Source organism: Mixophyes fleayi, chromosome 3 (assembly GCF_038048845.1).
Source record: "Mixophyes fleayi isolate aMixFle1 chromosome 3, aMixFle1.hap1, whole genome shotgun sequence".
In the NCBI taxonomy this organism is placed as follows: domain Eukaryota; kingdom Metazoa; phylum Chordata; class Amphibia; order Anura; family Limnodynastidae; genus Mixophyes; species Mixophyes fleayi.
The window spans coordinates 337,331,677-337,351,666 of record NC_134404.1 but is presented as its reverse complement, the minus strand read 5'-3'; the positions used below and the strand labels follow the sequence as shown (position 1 = coordinate 337,351,666).

Genomic DNA, 19,990 nt, shown 5'->3' with positions numbered 1-19,990 from the left:
TGCTGTCTACAAATCACAAACGCTGTGTGTTTTGCTGTCGTTTGCAGATATCAAAGAACAGCTTCCCACATCAGGACATTGGCGTTGGTTTGAATGAAGAGAGCCCACATACAAACAATCCCCTCTTCCCGTTTGACTTTCCCTCCCGTGAAGGTGAGAAGTTAAATTTCCTACCTTTCTCCTGTACTGCAGCCTGCAGGTCGTTTAGCTTCAAATATCCCGATTTATCAATGTCGCGCCTCTGGAAAATCTCCTATGGAAACAATGAGATTACAAGGTTGTGTTCACCCTTTTTCTTCATGGCTTAAAAATAGAAATGTTTTAGTCCGCGCAGCCGGAGAATCACATAAATCTCAATTTCAGTCTGAGCAAACAGAACATTATTTAATGCATCTGGGAAGATTAGCTGGAATTGACCTTTCAAAGGCTCCGTCTTGTACAAGGGTAAAGACCATTATTGCAAGCGTGGAGGCCAAACGTAAACGATTAAATATATAATAAACAAGTGCAATGTGTGTATGCTTTAATGTGTCAGGAGTCAGACCTGTTTATTGTCTAACAACATTATAATGTCAGAGTTATAAAGATCATCATTTTATATATATATATATATATATATATATATATATATATATATATATATATATATATTATTTAGGGATGCAGCATAAACGCAGTTAAAATAGCGCCGATAGCGTTTGTGGTCCATCGTGTGTTCTATGAATTCTGTACGTGTGCATTTTTGACAATGATCCCTGTTGTTTAGTTGTTTTGTAGGTGCTATCATCACAAAGACCGTCCCCCATGTTAATCTCTCAGTTCTGGGTAGAATTATTCTTTAAACAGACGCACTAGCGATCTCACGCAATGGCCCAGTAACTATAAAAATGCATTTCATGCACAGTACGCATAGAGAACGTCCTGATTCTGTTTATGAATTTCATGTAAAATAAAAAAAATATATAATTTTTTTTAAACACATACATTTATAAATGATTATAGCCTTAAGAGATGTAAACTTATTTTATAAAATATTTGGTTTTGTATGCGTTCTGATAGGACTGTATATTGCACATATACATGTCTGTATCCTTCAGTGTGTTCTGTCTATCTACATACAGCCAGTAACATCTAGCCAGTACGTACTTATACCCAGATTCAAATGGAAACATTAGCTTTAGATACCGGTAATAAAGTTCTGAGTTAGTTTCAAACGTAAGTTGCATAGGCAAACCGAGGGAGGGGAGGGGTCCTAGTGCCTGGAAACCCCCCTCCAAACCTGGGGCACTGTATAATTAAGGTGGCTGAACCCTGTCCCCGCATCACACGGCTCTGCTTGAAAAGGGAGAGCTGCGTGTATCTAACAGTAGTGCACGCAGCATTGCCCATAGGGATAGGAAGAGTTGGAGAGCAGCCAAGCACTGTCTAATATTATAGCCACGCCCCCATGCATGCTTGCCACGCCCACTTGCGGCATGGTGTGGAAACCCCCTCTACATATCCTACGTTTGCCCCTGAGTTGCATTCACAGAAACAAGCCCAATAAGCCTGGGGAAGGTGCGCACGTCACACACTTGTCAGCTGATCACAGCGCTTACCTGGAAAGAGATTACTCGGTGCCAGAGACCAGAAAATTCGATCATATTCAGTGTCCCGGATGCATTTACCTATACGGTAAGTTAAGGCGTAGAACAGTACAGTCATGGGCTTCATTCATTACTTACTATAAGAAGAATAATACATACATTTCACGCTATAACTCACACTGATCCTACGCTAGTGTAGCCATAGAAATCACTAGCTAATAATTGATTGTTTAGTATTAATCACTAATTCATTTTCAGTGTCACTTACTGAGCACAGAAAATCAGCTAACGCAATACCCCCAATATAGGTTATAGAGAACAAGGTGGCGTTGACTTATAGTGATGCCAGGAATAGGATCACTCTGCATTTAGCAAATAAAACTGTTTATTTATTTTATTTTTTAAAGCTCACCGATCGCAGCTCCGTTAAACACTGAACCCAGCGGGATTAAAAAAGAACAAAGCTAAATGCATTTCAGCAACGGTGACGACAACTATGAAATATAACACTGGGTGAATGCAGGTTCCTAATGAAATCACTTGAAAATAAACGTGCTTCTGATTCACGGTAATGGTTGGAGAGGGCCCTTGGGGCGCACTAAGAAGTTCACAAATCAAAGTACTTTTTTTTTATTTCGGGAAACGGAAAGGATACATCCAACTGAGCCATAATGACTTTGCAGGCATCTAAGCTGAACTTGACTGGTGTAATCCTGGCACCTAGGACAGGAAAAAGACAGCGTGTAAATATTAAGGTTTTATACAGTCCAGAGGCAAATAATGACTAAATGAAAACCAATCGGATTCTAACAAATACAACACAGATATTCAGAAAAACCACCAGAGAGGGATTTCATTAAACACGTTATACGATGATTAACAACTGTCCTAGCAGTGAAACTCAGGCACCCAAAAGACTAGCATTTGTTAATAAATCAAGATAATTAGCAATTATTGAATTGCAACAAAGCGAGATCAATTAAAGTAACTACAACTTAATAAAGGGTGATGATAAATTTATAATGAACGCGCTGTCTGCTGGTCGCTTGGGAGCGCAGGCGCTGGTTCTATACGTGTGACTTACGATAGTGTTTGCTGTGAGGTGTTATATGAACTCGAGCTGCCAAAGAGAGGAATGGAATTTTGTAGCAAGTGGCAGTAAATAGAATATTTGTCAACAGGAAGTGATGTCAGAGAGCAAAAGAACGTTGATCATGCTCTGTGGGCGTAAGGAGTCGATGGGACTGATTCAAATAGCTGTGAGGCGCCGCCAGAAATCGCCTCGGTGTCCGTCTGCGCACATTGTCAGCTCATACGGTACAGAAATCTCTGCTCGTTTTCCCTTGAATCTCTAATGAATGGAGATTTTAGTAAATACTCCGGCGCCATGTGTCTCCGCGGACCGTCCCCTCACGGCCAATTGAATCCCCCCCCCCCCCTTCCACAATTGTGCTTACATTACAGCTACATATAGAATTTAAGCTGATTCCAAGCAATGACATTTTAGTGTTCATGATTAAAAAAAAACTTGCCAACTCTCCCTGAATGTCCAGGGAGACTCCCTGAAATAGGGGTGATCTCCCTCACTCCCTGAAGAGTCTGGCATTCTCCCTGATGCTGAGCCAGTACAAGACGTGGTTGGCTTTGTCATCTGTGGCATGATGACACAGTTCGGAAATTGTGTCCTATGTCCATGTATTGATGCCTATGGAGGTGGCCATTTTCATGGAGACCAAGATTTAATCAAAGACTGACAACATGACTTCAGTAATGGAGACGGAAATGTAAAAGACACTTCAGTCTCTAGAGATTCATTAGCTGCTTTTCTTTAACGCATAGTTGCCTACTCTCCCGGAATGTCCGGGAGACTCCTGCATTTGGGAGACCTCCCGGGAGAGCAGGGCAACCTCCCGGTTCTCGCCGAAGCAATAGATAAGTGACGGAAAACATTGTTTCATCTTAGCCCCGCCCCCTGCTGTAATTGACTGAAATTGTGACAATCGTTTAGGGGCGGTGCCAAAATGATGCAATTCATCAAGACCCGCCGCCCCACTCCCACCCCCCAGGATCTCCCTGAAGCCAATGAGGAAAAGTTGGCAAGTATGATTAAAAATGTGAATGAAATGTAGATGTGTAGACATATTACTCAGTAAATAGACAATGCAAAAACGTGATATAAATGCAGAGCTGTGGGACTACTGTATTATTCCATATTATTTGTCACAATACTTACTTGACCACATCCCTTTATTGAGAAGCATCTGCAACTGGGAGGCATTGATTTCTGGGTGCTGTGACAGGAAATAAACAGAATTAATACCGGACATCTTGGAAAATAAACATGTTTTGCCGGCAGCAACCAAGTCAGAGGTTAAAAATGCCTATAGCCGGCTCATGTACTAAGCTGTTTTTCAAACATTTTTTTATATGTAGCCAGAACAACTTAAAAATGCACTTATAGGTTGGAGGCGGCCATTTTGTGGGCTGAACTAATATTCATAGGAATGCAGCCAATCACTTCACTAGGAACCAAGAATATATCTGCCTCAGCGGGTGACTGGTTCCTAGCGGGATCCTAGGTATAATGTCACTGGTTACAGCAGATGGTGAGGCTGTGTGACCGTGGATATAACTGGCTGACTGTATGAAGGTGACCTGTAGATTTGTCTACATTATAGAACTTAGTGTATGACGTCAGATGAACAGAACCAGCCCTAGTTGGACAGTTACACTGCTCCTATCACATCATGTTATCACCAGGCTGCTTTGTGTTTATACTTTGTGTACATTTGTGTGATTTCAATGATTTTTCTTTTACCTTTTCAAAATATCTCCATATTTCCAGATCGTCTTGTTTGTCAGCAATCTTCTGTTGAAAAAATAATAATATTAATTATAATAATTTAGGGTAAGTAGTGATTTAAGTAGTCAATGAGGTAATTTTTACTGTTTTGTGATGCTGCGCTCCTACCTGTGCCCCTTAATGTGCCTGTGTGACCCTCACCTACCTGTGTGCCCCTCACCTACCTGTGTGCCCCTAATGTACATGTGTGCCTCTCACCTAACTGTGTGACCCTCACCTACCTGTGTGTGCCCATCACCTACCTGTGTGACCCTCACCTACTTGTGTGCCCCTCACCTACCTGTGTGCCCTTCACCTACCTGTGTGTGCCCCTCACTTACCTGTGTGCCTCTCACCTACCTGTGGCTTCTTCACCTACCTGTGTGTGCCCTTCACCTACCTGTGTGTGCCCTTCACCTACCTGTGTGCCCCTCACCTACTTGTGTGCCCCTCACCTACCTGTGTGCCTCTCACCTACTTGTGTGCCCTTCACCTACCTGTGTGCCCCTCACCTACCTGTGTGACGCTCACCTACCTGTGTGCCCTTCACCGACTTGTTTACCTAATAAGGTTTCTTTATCCCCTCCTTAAACACTTACTACATAAATTGCTTTTCCCCTCTAGCTTTGTAATGTGGTTTCAGCCATGTCATTACAGTACAAGGAGACATGATGCAAACCTGACCCCTGAATACTCTGTATTCAATGCAGAGCCAAGGTCAGCAAAAAATGAAAACGAAGATGTCTGCCTGATGATGTAATCACATGACTGAGAAGCACAGAGGACGGCGAGGAAGGAAACGTAATGTATTATAAAGGTGTCAGTAAGTTACGTACAAACCAATTAACGGTGTTATCTGAAAGCAGATACCCTGTAACACCGTTAGCGCTCTGTCATAACGCTGCCATGTTTGTCGCTGTACGTTCCTGTCAGACAGGATTACAGGATGTGATATTCTATTTGCTGGGATGACAGAAGCGTCTCCCTCTCTCAGCGCTGACAAGTGAATTTATTATGATACGCGCCCATCTATCCTTACATAACATCTGTTATCTCTGTGACATGGGAGAACTTCATTAAAATGGTAATTACACTGGTAGTTATGATATGGGGTAATTAAGGAACCCAGCTTGTCATGTAAACATATTTTGTTTTCGGTAAAAATTAATCCGGTCTGCAGGGAAAAGTGGATCTGGCAGACAGAGAACACAGTGGATCAAAAAGGGGAATGACGAGGCTGTATGTCCAGGGTCCTTTCACAAAATAGGACCAGCAGATGCAGCCAAAAAGACAGGTTTCCATACCTTGACAGAACGTGCGATATGCATTGTATTTGCATTTTCTATGCATCTGAATGCAAGCTATTGTTCTCTTATATCAGCTATTTTCTGGATAAAGAGGCCTCTGATAGGATTACTGAGAGGAAATGAGTTGTACATAGGTGATAACTGTTCCCCTAAGATCACAACTTTATCTGAAATATCTGCAGTTGGGGTATGCACCGGGAACCCTCACATATATATATATATGTCTATAACACAATAATATAATGAATGTAATCAGCAGCGCTTTCTGTTTCAGGTTTAGAGGTCTTTTTACGGATAGACCAAATATGTAACTGGAGTACTCAGTTTTCCGTTCCCAATAACTAGGAGCCCTGATTATACCATGACTGTATTGTGTGTTACTCACCTTCCAGCACAGAACGTTGTTGGGATTCTCCCCCTGCTCCCTGAAATGAAATAATTACATGTGTTACGTTTGTGTCCTAAACATAAATATACAATATGTGCGTAACGAGGGCGCAAGATCGCAATCTGAGCGCTGAAATATATACAGACATCCTGGTATGTTATCAGGACATTGTACATCGTCTGTCTCCAATTATAAACATTTACATTACTTCCAACTGTGACTCACAAGACATTCATTAATTACACAGCTCAGAGTCGTTATCAGAGCGCTTTCTTTCACCTTTGTGCAATGGGCCGATCTGGAGTTTCAGATTATCACAGTTATCGTATTTAAATGGTTGACTGCAACTTATCTCAACATATTCTAACCCTTGTGTATCCGAAATGATTCAAGAAGAGATTTAAAGATTTACCTTAAAGAGACCATGTTTTGAAACCCCTTTTTTACTAATCCTACCTGGTATATCCCCCCCCCCCCCCCAGGGGCAAAAGCAAGATTTGTAGAGGGGAAATTCCACACCACGCCGCCAGTGGGCGTGGCCAGCGTGCATGGGGGCGTAGCTATAATATTAGACAGTGCTTGGCTGCTCTCCAACTCTTCCTATCCCCATAATATACATGGTCAATGCTGCGTGCACTACTGTTAGGTGCAGGCAGATCTCCCTTTTGAAGCAGAGCCGTGTGAAGCGGGAGCAGGGTCCAGCCACTTCAATTACACAGTGCCCCAGGCTTGGAGGGGGGTTTCCAGGCACTAGGAATCCCCCCTCCCCCTTCCTCGGTTTGCCTATGACACTCGTTACATACATCAGGAGCCGGCTGGCTAGTATTTGTGATAATTTCAATAGAGCTCTGGATGTCAGATTTAGGTAACAGGACAAGTCTCCTATTTGCTATACGTATGGGGAAACATTGAGTAAGAAAGGGTTGACCAAAGTGGACAACACTTTGTGTAGGCAATATACTAGGACATGGCCATCTAATTGGTGGACTGCTGGCCAAATCTGATCCTCCAAAGCTTATATCCACTCCAATCTCCACTAAAAGCATGAAAGAGTCTTGTGGAAGGCACAATATTTTTAACGATATTTATTGTGTGAACAAATAATACTTGGATGGAGAACCTCATATGAAACAACATCTGTAGAACATTTGTGACTATTAGATTATATGGACAAGCTATGGACAAGGGAAGGTTCGAGAGTCCTGGGCTACATCTACCGTATGTCATGTACTGGAATATGTGTTATATTATATCGTTATTTCCTGTATTCAGATGTCCAGTGTCTGCACGTTGGTAGAAAATGGTGGAGAGACCATGGTACTTACTCTAGAAGATGTTTCCTGGAGAAGACCCGCAGAATGAACTCACATTCCTCTTCCGGCTCTGCGGTAGAGGGGACAATAACGTAGGACCCCGGAAGCAGGTGGAAATCTTGGGTCACTTCGCGCTCGTTGATGAAGACGCACTTGTTGTTGACTGGACGGTTGTTGATGAAGAACGACTGAGGTAACTTGCTTCTTACCCCTTGGTACTGCGTAGAGGAGAGATAGACACAAAGTGTGATAAATCGAATATTACACTACCCGTCAGACATAGAAATTGTAAGGTAATATCTTGTCATGCCTTGATCATACATATATATCATGATATAAATCTCTAGAATGGCAGGTTTCCCAGGAATGAGACCCATGTTTTATTGTTAAATTAATTGTTAGAGGTAATAAATATTATTTAGTGCTTTAGCTATTAGCAGTGGTGGATAAAGAGTACATTGACCACCCAATTCTACACTTTTCGCCTTTTTGTTTTTTAAACATGACATGATGATCACTAGTCACAAAATGGCTGCCACAAAGTGCCTCAGTGATGTCACTGAGTGAACCAATGAATATTGGAATGGCACAGAAAATGGCTGACTGGAAGTATCTCAGTGATGTCATTGGTTCCTAGTGTACTGATAGGCTGTGTACACGTGAATATTGGATCGGTACAGAAAATGGCTGACTGGAAATGCCTCAGCGATGTCACTGAGATACTTCCTGTCAGCCATGATCTGCCGTGATCCAATATTCGCCTCAGCGATGTCACTGAGATACTTCCTGTCAGCCATGTTCTGTCGTGATCCAATATTCGCCTCAGCAATGTTACTGGTTCCTAGTGTACTGACAGGTAGCATTCACATGAATATTGGATCAGGACAGAACATGGCTGACAGGAAGTATCTCAGTGACATCGCTGAGGTGAATATTGGATCAGGACAGAACATGGCCGACAGGAAGTGTCTCAGTGACATCGCTGAGGCGAATATTGGATCATGACAGAACATGGCTGACAGGAATTATCTCAGTGATGTCATTGGTTCCTAGTGTACTGACAGACTGTGTACACATGAATATTGGATCGGTACAGAAAATGGCTGACAAGAAGTGTCTCAGTCATGTGATTGGTTCCTAGTGAACTGACCTTCGGTGTACATGTGAATATTAGATCAGCACTGAACATGGCTGACAGGAATTATCTCAGTGATGTCATTGGTTCCTAGTGTACTGATAGGCTGTGTACACGTGAATATTGGATCGGTACAGAAAATGGCTGACAAGAAGTGTCTCAGTCATGTGATTGGTTCCTAGTGAACTGACCTTCAGTGTTCATGTGAATATTAGATCAGCACTGAACATGCCTGCCTCCACTATTTAAGCCATAGATGCATGTTAACCATTATACAGCTGTTTCATTTCACATTGCAGCTGAGCTAATTTAAAATAAAAATAAAAACATTTGACAGGAAAAACAGCAACATATTTTGACTGTAAAAAGCCACAAATTTATAGGTCTATATTTTGTTTTTCCTCTAAGTATCTATGCCTCTGGCTCGTAAAATAAAGGCATACACTGCTGCACGTTGCAGTCAATATCAGGATTTATGATCCTTCAAAGCCTGCAACCGGCTGCGGTCGTACAACCTTCAGCATTAATCTCCCCGCTCAATAAAACCTGCATTTGACCTCCCAGTACCCAGTGATTTCTTTTGTGCCGTCACAAACCAGCGTTTATCTAGCTCGGCTGCCCTCATCATCCAGGTCTTGACCAAGTATGCAATTATGGATAATAATAATTATTATTATTAAATTACGGCACAGCTTTAAAAAAAAATGTAGTCGTATGCAAACCTCTCGCCCACAGGGGCAGACTAATGTTTTGTTTATAGCGTCTGCTCAGAGACATGCAATTTTTGGCATTACAAATTCATTGTACCATTGATTTTGACATTATTGCAAGTGCCTGGCTAACAGAGCTATGTTTAATAAGGGCTCAGCACACAGAGACTACGATGTAGGATTTACTGTCTAACTAATATCACCCAGCAAAGTCTGTCGTCCCCTCACACTACTTTGTATCAGGGAATAGTTCAGAGAAACACAATGAGGCATTGGTGGCTCTCACCTCAAGAGGCACCTAGAAGACAAAACACAAAAGAAAAAAGGTATTAAGTCAAATGTATAAATAAGAAAGAAGCAATTTGTATTTTTATTAAAAGATGTAGCTGTGGTTCTGCTCCAAAATTATTCTAGGAAGTATATTTACTAAACTGTGGGTTTGACAAAGTGGAGATGTTGTCTATAGCAACCAATCAGATTCTAGCTGTCATTTTGTAGAATGTACTAAATAAATGATAACTAGAATCTGATTGGTTGCTATAGGCAACATCTCCACTTTGTCAAACCGGCAGTTTAGTAAATATACACCCAAGTCTTTTTATTTCTGCTTTTGTGGATTTTCAAGTATATGAAAGTACACTTTGAATTATAGCTATTGTCAGGGTTTGAAAAAGATCCCTCCGTGCCAGAAAATTTGGACAATCCTGCTCTAACTAACCCTCTATACACTGAGCTTTATAAGTCACATTAATATCTTATTCACAGTCATTTATTGTCAGACTTTATTTAAAGGCTGTAAGTGAACCATCTATCTATTGATATTAGGAACTTCCTTAAGGAAGAAAATATTATAATACCTTAAAGACGGACAGCCCGATGTACAGCGGCGGGGACTGGTTTCTGTGTTTGTGGTTCTGCTTTTGAAGAAGCGACACGATAACATTGCAGGAATTGGTGTATTTCTCCATATTGTCTCCTTTTAGGATCTTCAGCCGGTACTGGGGATTTCTCCAGTATGACTCTGCAAAGAATGCATAAAATTAGAATTAAATAATGTAGCATTCAACTGTTAAGACTGCAGATGATTTTGAACACTCCTTTCTTAATCAGTCCTGCCCAATTCTCATAGCAAGCAATACCCCCAACCCTTCCGAGATACCCCTGTTACTTAAAGCGGAGAGGGTTCTTATTCTATAATACAGCCCTAAGAAGGCTCTTCATCCATTGTTCTACAATATAATTCTAAGTAAGCTCTTCGTCCATCACTCTATAATAGAGTCCTATGAAAGCTCTTCGTCCATCGATCTATAATAGAGTCCTATGAAAGCTCTTCGTCCATCGTTCTATAATAGAGTCCTATGAAAGCTCTTCGTCCATCGTTCTATAATAGAGTCCTATGAAAGCTCTTCGTCCATCGATCTATAATAGAGCCCTATGGAAGCTCTTCGTCCATCGTTCTATAATAAAGCCCTATGGAAGCTCTTCGTCCAATCGATCTATAATAGAGCCCTATGAAAGCTCTTCATCCATCATTCTATAATAGAGCCCTATGGAAGCTCTTCGTCCATCGTTCTATAATAGAATCCTATGGAAGCTCTTCGTCCATCGTTCTATAATAGAGTCCCATGAAAGCTCTTCGTCCATCGATCTATAATAGAGTCCTATGAAAGCTCTTCGTCCATCGATCTATAATAGAGCCCTATGGGAGCTCTCCGTCCATCATTCTATAATAGAGACCTATGGAAGCTCTTCGTCCATCGTTCTATAATAGAGTCCCATGAAAGCTCTTCGTCCATCGTTCTATAATAGAGTCCCATGAAAGCTCTTTGTCCATCGTTCTACAACACAGCTCTATGGACACATTGCAGAGTGCAAGCCAGCTCTTTAAACCAGGTTAGAAGACCTCCGGTATTTGCTATATGCTGGGGATAGATTGGCTAAGTAGAGACCCTTTAAGATGAAGCTTATTTGAGTAGGTGCAGGTTCTAAGGCCTGAAACATAATGTGCACCATATATGTTCTATCTGTGTGTGACAACTTTACAACAACAGTTAAAGAAAAACTATAAGTCAAATCTATAACAAATATCTAATAATAAACATAAAAATATATGACAATATATAATATAATATATTTCCACCTTCAGTTAAATCTCATTTATTTGTTTATACATCTGAAACCCTTCACCCCGTTCCCAGTCAAGACAATCAATTATAAAATGCCTGCCGAGTTCGCCAATAAACCAATAAGCCAATAGCTACTGGTATATAGTAACCACCCCAAGGACGCTGTGGACCTTCACCTGTATAAGTCATTCTTCCGCCAGCTGTGCTTCCAGTTAACCATTTGCCGGTCTGCATGGATAATGTCCACTTCTTGCCACTCTCGTGGCTTATCAGGTCGGGGGTCAGCTTACAGATAACGAGCTCCACGAAATGAGCTTCAAAGTCTTCAATGGACATCCTGGGACAAAACGCAATAAAGACGTTATTATACAAACCATAATGGGTCAATCGAGATCTGTATTTCTGCACATTTTTCTGATATTTAACATCAATGATATAAGGTGTTTAAGGGTAGTCCTCATATGAGGCACAATAGCCGGTATCATTGACGACTTCATTTTTCATTTAAGAAATAAAACACTTTTACACAACATAATAAATATCATAGTTGCACATATAATTTTGCATGCAAGAAGCAAACAAAAAATGTTATAAGTTCACGATAGAGAGTAAACATATGGTGTCGATATAGCGTCCTTTTAAATATTAAACGATTGCTTGGATTTTGCATACATTTCAGAATAATCCGTTATTCTTGGTGTGTGCTAAATAGACGTCGTACTGTGAGAACATGTTGGTTGTTGTAATATCACCGTAGCTATAGAGGTACAGTTTTGTCGTCTAACTGGGACCCCTACTAAATACTGCCTTGGATGTGGAGAGGGGGGGGATAAACTAATTGTTGCAGTACTATTTCTGGCCAGTGGGAGGCAGAGAGCATTATTTTGCTGCTTATAGGCAAACCGAGGGGAGGGGGGGGGGTTCCTGGTGTCTGGAAACCCCCCTCCTAACCTGGGATACTGTATGCTTGAGGAGGCTGGACCCTGCCCCGGGACAAGCCACTTTGCAGCTTGTGTGCAGATTGTTTCTGTCTGCACTGTTCACAGCCATCTCTCCCCAACAAGCACTGAAAGCAGCAAGAACAGGTAGGAGAGAGCAGGACAGTCTGTCAACTGTTCTGACACACTCAGTCAGGACTTTGTGCTGACTGTAGGGACCGGTGGGAGGTATGTCCAGCTTCACACAGCTCTGCTCGAAACAGGAGAGCTGTGTGCCCCTAACAGTAGTGCACGCAGCATTGCCCGTGTATATGATGGGGATAGGAATAGCTGGAGAGCGGCCAAGCATTGTCTAAAATTATAGCCACGCCCAGAAGCATGCTGGCCACGCCCACTGGTGGTGTGGTGTGGAAACCCCTCTCTACAAATTCTGCGTTTTCCCCCACTGTACAGATGTTTGTGGTTTAATCAAAGGCAGGAGTCATGTATCATGTTAAAATGCTATTTGGCCATTGGTATGTACAGTATACATTTCTGTACATATTTCACTTATGTTATACAAATATTTATTGCCTAGCAGTTAAATCGCTATCTTTGTGTCTGAAGACGTTGCAACCTCACAAATACATAGACTCTTCCTGCTCGTTACAGCAATTAGTATAGAAACCTCTATTCGCTTAAGTGGGATGAAATGGAATATAAACTCCTCATTACTTGCGTCTCAATAGGTCAGAAATGGACGCTGTCTCCATCAATGTCTTTAGTACTTAATGCCGAGCTGACTGAGAACCGTTACTTCACAAAACATCAGCAAAGAGACAGCTTACAAATAATTTAAACAATCTGAAAGGCTGTGAGGTTTCTGTAGAAACTCTATGTGTCTCTTTGAAACACCATTAAGAATCTTCAGGCTTTCGCCTCACTGGTGAGTAGGTGCTGTATTCGGATGATTAACTCAAGCTGCGAAACGCGTGCTGTGAACTGCTCTGAACAAGGCAGCATAGATTACGTCTTTAGCAGCATTATGATTACCAGAATTCTCCATCTTCTCGAGTCTTCCGCAGCAAGAGTCTCTCCTTCAGGCAGAGCTGGTCCCATTTGGAGGAGCTGGGCGAAAAAAGTCACAAAAGAAAATGAATGAAGGGGGACACGTAGATATATCATATAAATTACAACACAGACAGGTGTAAGAAATTGATCCTGTGCTTTGCTTGTATCAAATTACTTTCACCCGGTGTTCTGTGTTAGAATGTGGAATGCTGATGCAATCTGGTTTTAGTTCCTGATTTACAGTAACAATCGCCAACAAACCTACAGCACGCAAATCACTTATTCTAGCATTACCATGTAACATGTATGTCTGGTTATAAATGGATAGCTAGTAGAGTCTTACATAATAAATAAAGGGTGTATTTAACAAAATTGTGCTACAGTAGACATAATTATTCTGGTTAACAGTAAATAAATAATTCAGAAAATGGTACAGTTTCTTTACTGATCATTTTTAGGCAAATTTTACTGACTAAATTGTTGTAGAGCTAATTTAAATATAACCTGTACATTATATAGGCTTTTCTATCATAACAAATACACTATTGCAGGCGTTTATTTTTTTAAACTGTGATCTTTCTTGTGAATTTACCTGAATAGTTAATAAACTGTGAAAAATAACCTTAAATTCGGTTTTAACATCACGCAAGTGCACTATTCTCATATAGCACAAAGAATTGATTTCATAAGTGCTGCATGGTTGATCTATAGTATAAAAAGGTTATATTTCACTGGTAGCAATGCTAATTAAAAGCAAGATTAATACATTCTGTACTGTCATGATGTAATAACACATGTCCCCACAAGAGGGCAGTATCTTACCACATAGTAAAATATATATACATATTATTATTATTTTTCAAATTTAACTTACCTGTCACTCCAATTTCCTTTCCATTCAATTTTCCCCCATGGGTTTCTCAGCCTGACTAAATTTTCTGTTCCAGACTTGCAGGTGACCTGGAGAGAGGGGGGGGGGGGTGTAAGTTTACTTATTTATCGAGTGTAAACAAAGAAAGCTGCTTCATAGATGGGAAAGGTATTTATCAAGGGGTCTCTGATTGTGGATGTTACCTTTCTGATTCCGGTCACGGTATACGCGTGTCCTGCCACTAATCCGTTTTCCAAAACCCTTTCAGGCTATACAGAGAAGGAACAGAAAGACAAAGTAGGTCATGGATAAGATCGTAGCTACAGACATTGTAAACAGAGCAGCATTCACTCTCCGGCTTGTGAAATTGTCAGCCTCAATGTTGTCACACCTCAAACTAGCACTTTAAAACATAGGCAAGCTATACACGACACACCCGTTTTTGTTGAACTACAAATACCAGCATTCCCTGCCATGGCACTTGAGTCTAATTAGAAAAAGAAAAACAGTTCTATTCAGCCCAACGGTCAGAAAGCAATTATCATCATTTTCAACAAGGATGCCCAAATGTTCCTCGTCTGGTACTGCCTACAGCAGTGGTGGGCAACAGACGGCCCTAGGGACACATGTGGCTCTCTGAGCCTTCACATGTGGCACCCAGGTTAGAGGGCCGCCCATGTGGCCCCTGAAGTGTATCGGCTGCCTATCACTGGTTTACGTCACACATTTGTAAATTAGTCAATTACCCTATTCAATAGCCTATTATTTTGCTAATATTCAGCACCTCATAAATATTAGTGAGGTGAATATTAGTCAGATCTCATGAATATTAGTCAGGTCTCATGAATATTAGTCAGATCTCATGAATATTAGTCAGGTCTCATGAATATTAGTCAGTGATGTCACTGCTTCCTAGATAGCTGATTGATTGAGACTACATTGTGGCTCAGCCCACAACATGCTGCCTCTGCTGTGTCTGTGACAGATCTGTTTTAACGGCTTATCTGTCCATTGTCAAAAAAAAACATAAAAAGAAAAGAAAAAATGTAGGAAAGAAAAGTAGAAAAAGGGACGTTTACCAGGGGGTACACAGTAAAAGATAAAATCCATGTTAGATGTGCCCATCAGAATAACAAAATAAATGTAATCATACTCGGATCTGAATTTTTGTGCAGTTCTCAGATGGGGACTGCTCAGGGAAAGTCACATTAACTTTTTAAAACACTGACGGTTCTTACTCCTGAATTAGTCTGGCATCCCATTAAAGACCCGCTGTACGCTGCCCGTAACATGATCTGCCACAGTTCAGGGGGAGCACGATCCAACTTGATGGTCATATTGACTCCGCCGGTGAAATCTACCAAAGCTTCGGAGACCTGTCCGATCTGTAGGTCTTCATAGGAGCCACAGAGCCTGTTAGACACAAGAGAGGATAAATGTCATAGCTACATCGGGCCACTAGGGGTCATCACACAGAGCATATCAATTAAATCACAAAGAACATCATCATCATTTATTTATATAGCGCCACTAATTCCGCAGCGCTGTATAGAGAACTCACTCACATCAGTCCCTGTCCCATTGGAGCTTACAGTCTAAATTCCCTAATATACACACACAGACAGACACACAGACAGAGACTAGGGTCAATTTGTTAGCAGCCAATTAACCTACCAGTATGTTTTTGGAGTGTGGGAGGAAACCGGAGCACCCGGAGGAAACCCACGCAAACTCGGGGAGAACATACAAACTCCACAAAGATCATTTCAAAACAGGCTTAGATAACCTATGGCTCGGCAACGATTGTCTAACTACAAGTCACAGCATGCCCTGCCACAACTACTAGAGATCCACAGGTTGTTAACATTTGTTCTAGAATGTGAAAACAAAAAACACTGATATAGACTCCTAGCAATAAGTTAACAACTTGAGAAAGGTGGATTCATATCTTCCAATCATAATACGCTGATCTGACACTAACTAGTTTTAGTATTTTCTGTTCTATGATAAAAGTAACAGTTTCTATTTAGCACTCTGAATTACAAAATTGAAAAGATCCAAGTCTTAATGGTTGTTATTATGTAACAATTTTATAAAAAAAAGATGAATAACCTCAACCTATTTGTGTCAACCTTGTTTATTTTATTATTAGTCTATTGTGATTGATTTCTGTGAACTTTGTTTTGTTTCATATGTATTTGTGAAAGATGTCTTGGCTGCCTTCCAAGTTCTACTGTAGTTAGTACAGAAGGGAGGGGCTGTGTGAGTGCTCAGACTGTCATCTTTTCAAACTGAATTGATACATATCAGCTGAACTCTCCAGCTCACCAGCAGACTGATTAGAAACAAATTTAATATATGCTTATTTTTCGACCAAAAGGCAGCAGAAAAGTTCATATCAATAATTTGCAAATCGTCTTACTATAAATTATAACAACATAGCTAGCTCTTTGAAGCTGGTCCCTTATTACCATGCCCATTTCTAGAAATTGATGACAGTGGTACTGTATTTGTTGATAAATACTGGGCCACTCCAATAAATTCTCAGAAAATAAACTAGGACAATTGTAGACAATGCCCAGCATGTACTAAGCAGGAGCAGCTGGGTAACCCCATAGCTGTGTAATAAACACTCATCTCTTATGTAACAGATTAAATGTTACTCATATATACAATATAGGTGGAGAAAGACATAGCACTACTGCCCTCTTGTGGACAGATACAGAATAAAGCCATGCTCAGATACATTTATAAGTGTCTTTGTTTTAAAAGTGTTCTATGTTGTTTTTTGCTTAATTATTTTGTTTTTTTTCTCTTCTTTTAACCTGATCCTCTCCTCGAAACGTGCTCAAATTTTGATGCCACAGTCATGTAAGAACATAATTGCGTACACAGATATTTTACAGAACAATATGTTGTAATGTTTCGGCAGGAGGGGACTTCCCTAAAGCGCTTTAAGTGTCTAAGGTGAGGCTAAGTAGTGATATTTTTGCTGCGCTTGCACCTTATTTAGGAATTAACTTGTAACTCTGTCAATGTGACTCCTTCTGAGAAAATGCAAATTGACACTTAAATTGTGTCCTATTATTACGCTCAGGAATGTTATCATTAATTTGCACCTGTCACCTACACACAGAGCAGGGAGACACATGGAACTATGTTTTTAGGAATGCAGGATATTAATTCACTAGGAATAGTGTCGGTGAAATCTCTGGTGGTCCCCACTGCCTGATAACCTCTCCGCCCCCCACCCCCCTTTGAATCTAATCATCGAGCCTAATTAAACACTGATGTCTAGGAACTAGTGACATCCCTGAGATATAACCCTTTAATCACACACATGTTCCAAGTTCTGGAATTCTCGTTGAACTTGTTCTATGGTTGTAACTCCTTCGAGGTATGGTAGGAATTCGGGAGGTATAACAAGTCCCAGGGCAGCCTGTGGAACTTAAAATGGGATTAGTGCTGCACACGGGCTCAGAACAACAGAACAGGGGGCATCAGTGTGTCCCACCCCCCCCCCCCCCAAAAAAAATCACAATGTGGCCCAGGTACTGGTAGTAGCCCCTATGGCAATGTTTATACCACTTCAATTATCGACAGTGTCAAAGAGGATATTAAATCTCATTGCATTTTGTTTGTACAACACTCCATTAAATGCCAGCGATCACCTGTTAAAAATTGATCAATACTGATTAAAATATTGGCAGGTACACTTACTTGGCATAAGCTTTCTCCAGCAGTGCACCCCAAAACAAATTCTTCCTGGTAGATGAGACAAACAGGAGCTTCCCGTCTTTATTGACCGGCAGCCGGTCGTCCACCACCACGTCGACCCACTCTCCAAAGCGCCAGAACTGAAGTGGAATCAGGTTTGTGTTATTATCATCATCATCATCATCTTCACCATTTATTTATATAGCGCCACTAATTCCGCAGCGCTGTACAGTGGACTCACATCAGTCCCTGCCCCATAGGAGCTTACAGTCTAAATTTCCATACACACACACTCAGACAGACACTAGGGTCAACTTGATAGCAGTCAATTAACCTACCAGTATGTTTTTGGAGTGTGGGAGGAAACCGGAGCACCCGTGGGAAACCCATGCAAACACAGGGGGGAACATACAAACTCCACACAGATAAGACCATGGTTGGGAATTGAACTCATGACCCCAGTGCTGTAAGGCAGAAGTGCTAACCACTGAGCCATGGTGCTGCCCACAATTAATAGGTTAACAGTGGATCATGTTTAGTGTTGAGCTTTTCTTTACTATACTGCCACTATTGTTTATTGTATCTGATGTTTTATTACCAATACAGACTGATTGTCGAGAGTACAAGTGTTCCTGAAGACTAATAAATTACTGCAATTGTGCATTTAAAACATAGTTCCTTTAATAAATGTCAACTAGTCTGAGAAATGAGAGGTGAAAGAGGTTGGGGGGGGGGGTTATTCTTTAAGTTCTGTTATTATACACTAATCTCAATATATATACAATAAACTTAGCTTCCTACAATCCTGCAACAAATACTGTGTAATCAATGTCATGGGTACCTTTACTCTATCAGCTCTCAGTACCTGCCACGTGCTAGTTAGATGAAAACAACGTTTTTATTTTGACGTGATCTTCTGTAACTAGAGCAGGGAATTAATGAAACGGAGCTGATAAAACACATTACTCCTCCATAGAGCACCATTAGTGTAATGCACAGCTCTGCTCAGGAATCGTTATTACAATTTACAGTCAGTCTGGTTCTTGCTAACAACAGGTACAGACTCGTGTTGAGCAATCAACTTTCTAATGACGAGCAGTAAATAAATATTATCTTTAGTGCTCGCCGAGGGATTGCTGCTGGAAGCGGCACAGCGCAGAGGGAATTGTTTGTTTCATAAAAAAGCTTTTTAGACGGAAATAATAACGATCTTACGCGGTCACTAGGATCTGTAGGGACACGTAAACAGATCTCAATAAAACACACTTGAAACGAGGAAGGAATGGCAGGTAAAGTAAATTGTGAACTTTACTTCAGTAGAAGGTAACAGAAGTCTGATGCAAAGAGCCCCTCCACCCCCCATGCGCCTGGAAAGTAGAGCACCCAGTGTACTAATTACTAATGGACAGCGCTTTGTCTCGTCACCACCATGTCCTGCTCCATGTCAGCACTCTCAATGCTCCCAGGAAAGTCACGTGATTAGCAGCCCTGTGTGCTCTCCTGGTGGGGTGATCTTCCGGTGGGATGCTCTCTTGGTGAGATGCTCTTATGATAAGATGCTCTCATCATGAGATGCTCTCCTGGTGAGATGCTCTACTGGTGAGATGCTCTACTGGTGGGATGTTCTCATGATGAGATGCTCTCATGATGAGATGCTCTCCTGGTGGGATGCTCTACTGGTGAGATGCTCTCCTGGTGGAACGCTCTACTAGTGGGATGCTCTCATGGTGAGATGCGCCACTGGTGAGGTGCTCTCATGCTGGGATGCTCTACTGGTGGGATGCTCTCATGGTGGGATGCTCTACTGGTGAGATGCTCTCATGGTGGGATGCTCTCATGGTGGGATGCTCTACTGGTGAGATGCTCTCATGGTGGGATGCTCTCATCATGAGATGCTCTCCTGGTGAGATGCTCTACTAGTGGGATGCTCTCCTGGTGTGATGCTCTCATGATGAGATGCTCTACTGGTGGGATGCTCTACTGGTGGGATGCTCTTATGGTGGGATG

The 19,990-nt window shown here is 41.4% G+C and overlaps 1 protein-coding gene across 1 annotated transcript in view; it reads right to left on the bottom strand.

Annotated features, from left to right (window-relative positions):
• The window catches only part of CAPN14 (calpain 14), a 46,946-nt gene that overhangs the window by 8,327 nt on the left and 18,629 nt on the right, over nucleotides 1-19,990 (bottom strand). Inside the window, exons 5-19 of the mRNA XM_075204365.1 lie at nucleotides 17,987-18,123; nucleotides 15,505-15,679; nucleotides 14,470-14,535; nucleotides 14,270-14,355; nucleotides 13,378-13,452; nucleotides 11,584-11,744; nucleotides 10,139-10,302; nucleotides 9,568-9,579; nucleotides 7,449-7,654; nucleotides 6,121-6,160; nucleotides 4,405-4,455; nucleotides 3,820-3,877; nucleotides 2,242-2,306; nucleotides 1,599-1,667; nucleotides 175-253 (exon numbers count right to left, since the gene is read on the bottom strand). Coding sequence (XP_075060466.1) covers nucleotides 175-253; nucleotides 1,599-1,667; nucleotides 2,242-2,306; nucleotides 3,820-3,877; nucleotides 4,405-4,455; nucleotides 6,121-6,160; nucleotides 7,449-7,654; nucleotides 9,568-9,579; nucleotides 10,139-10,302; nucleotides 11,584-11,744; nucleotides 13,378-13,452; nucleotides 14,270-14,355; nucleotides 14,470-14,535; nucleotides 15,505-15,679; nucleotides 17,987-18,123 — 1,444 coding nt within the window. The remainder of the gene's footprint in view (nucleotides 1-174; nucleotides 254-1,598; nucleotides 1,668-2,241; nucleotides 2,307-3,819; nucleotides 3,878-4,404; nucleotides 4,456-6,120; nucleotides 6,161-7,448; nucleotides 7,655-9,567; nucleotides 9,580-10,138; nucleotides 10,303-11,583; nucleotides 11,745-13,377; nucleotides 13,453-14,269; nucleotides 14,356-14,469; nucleotides 14,536-15,504; nucleotides 15,680-17,986; nucleotides 18,124-19,990) is intronic.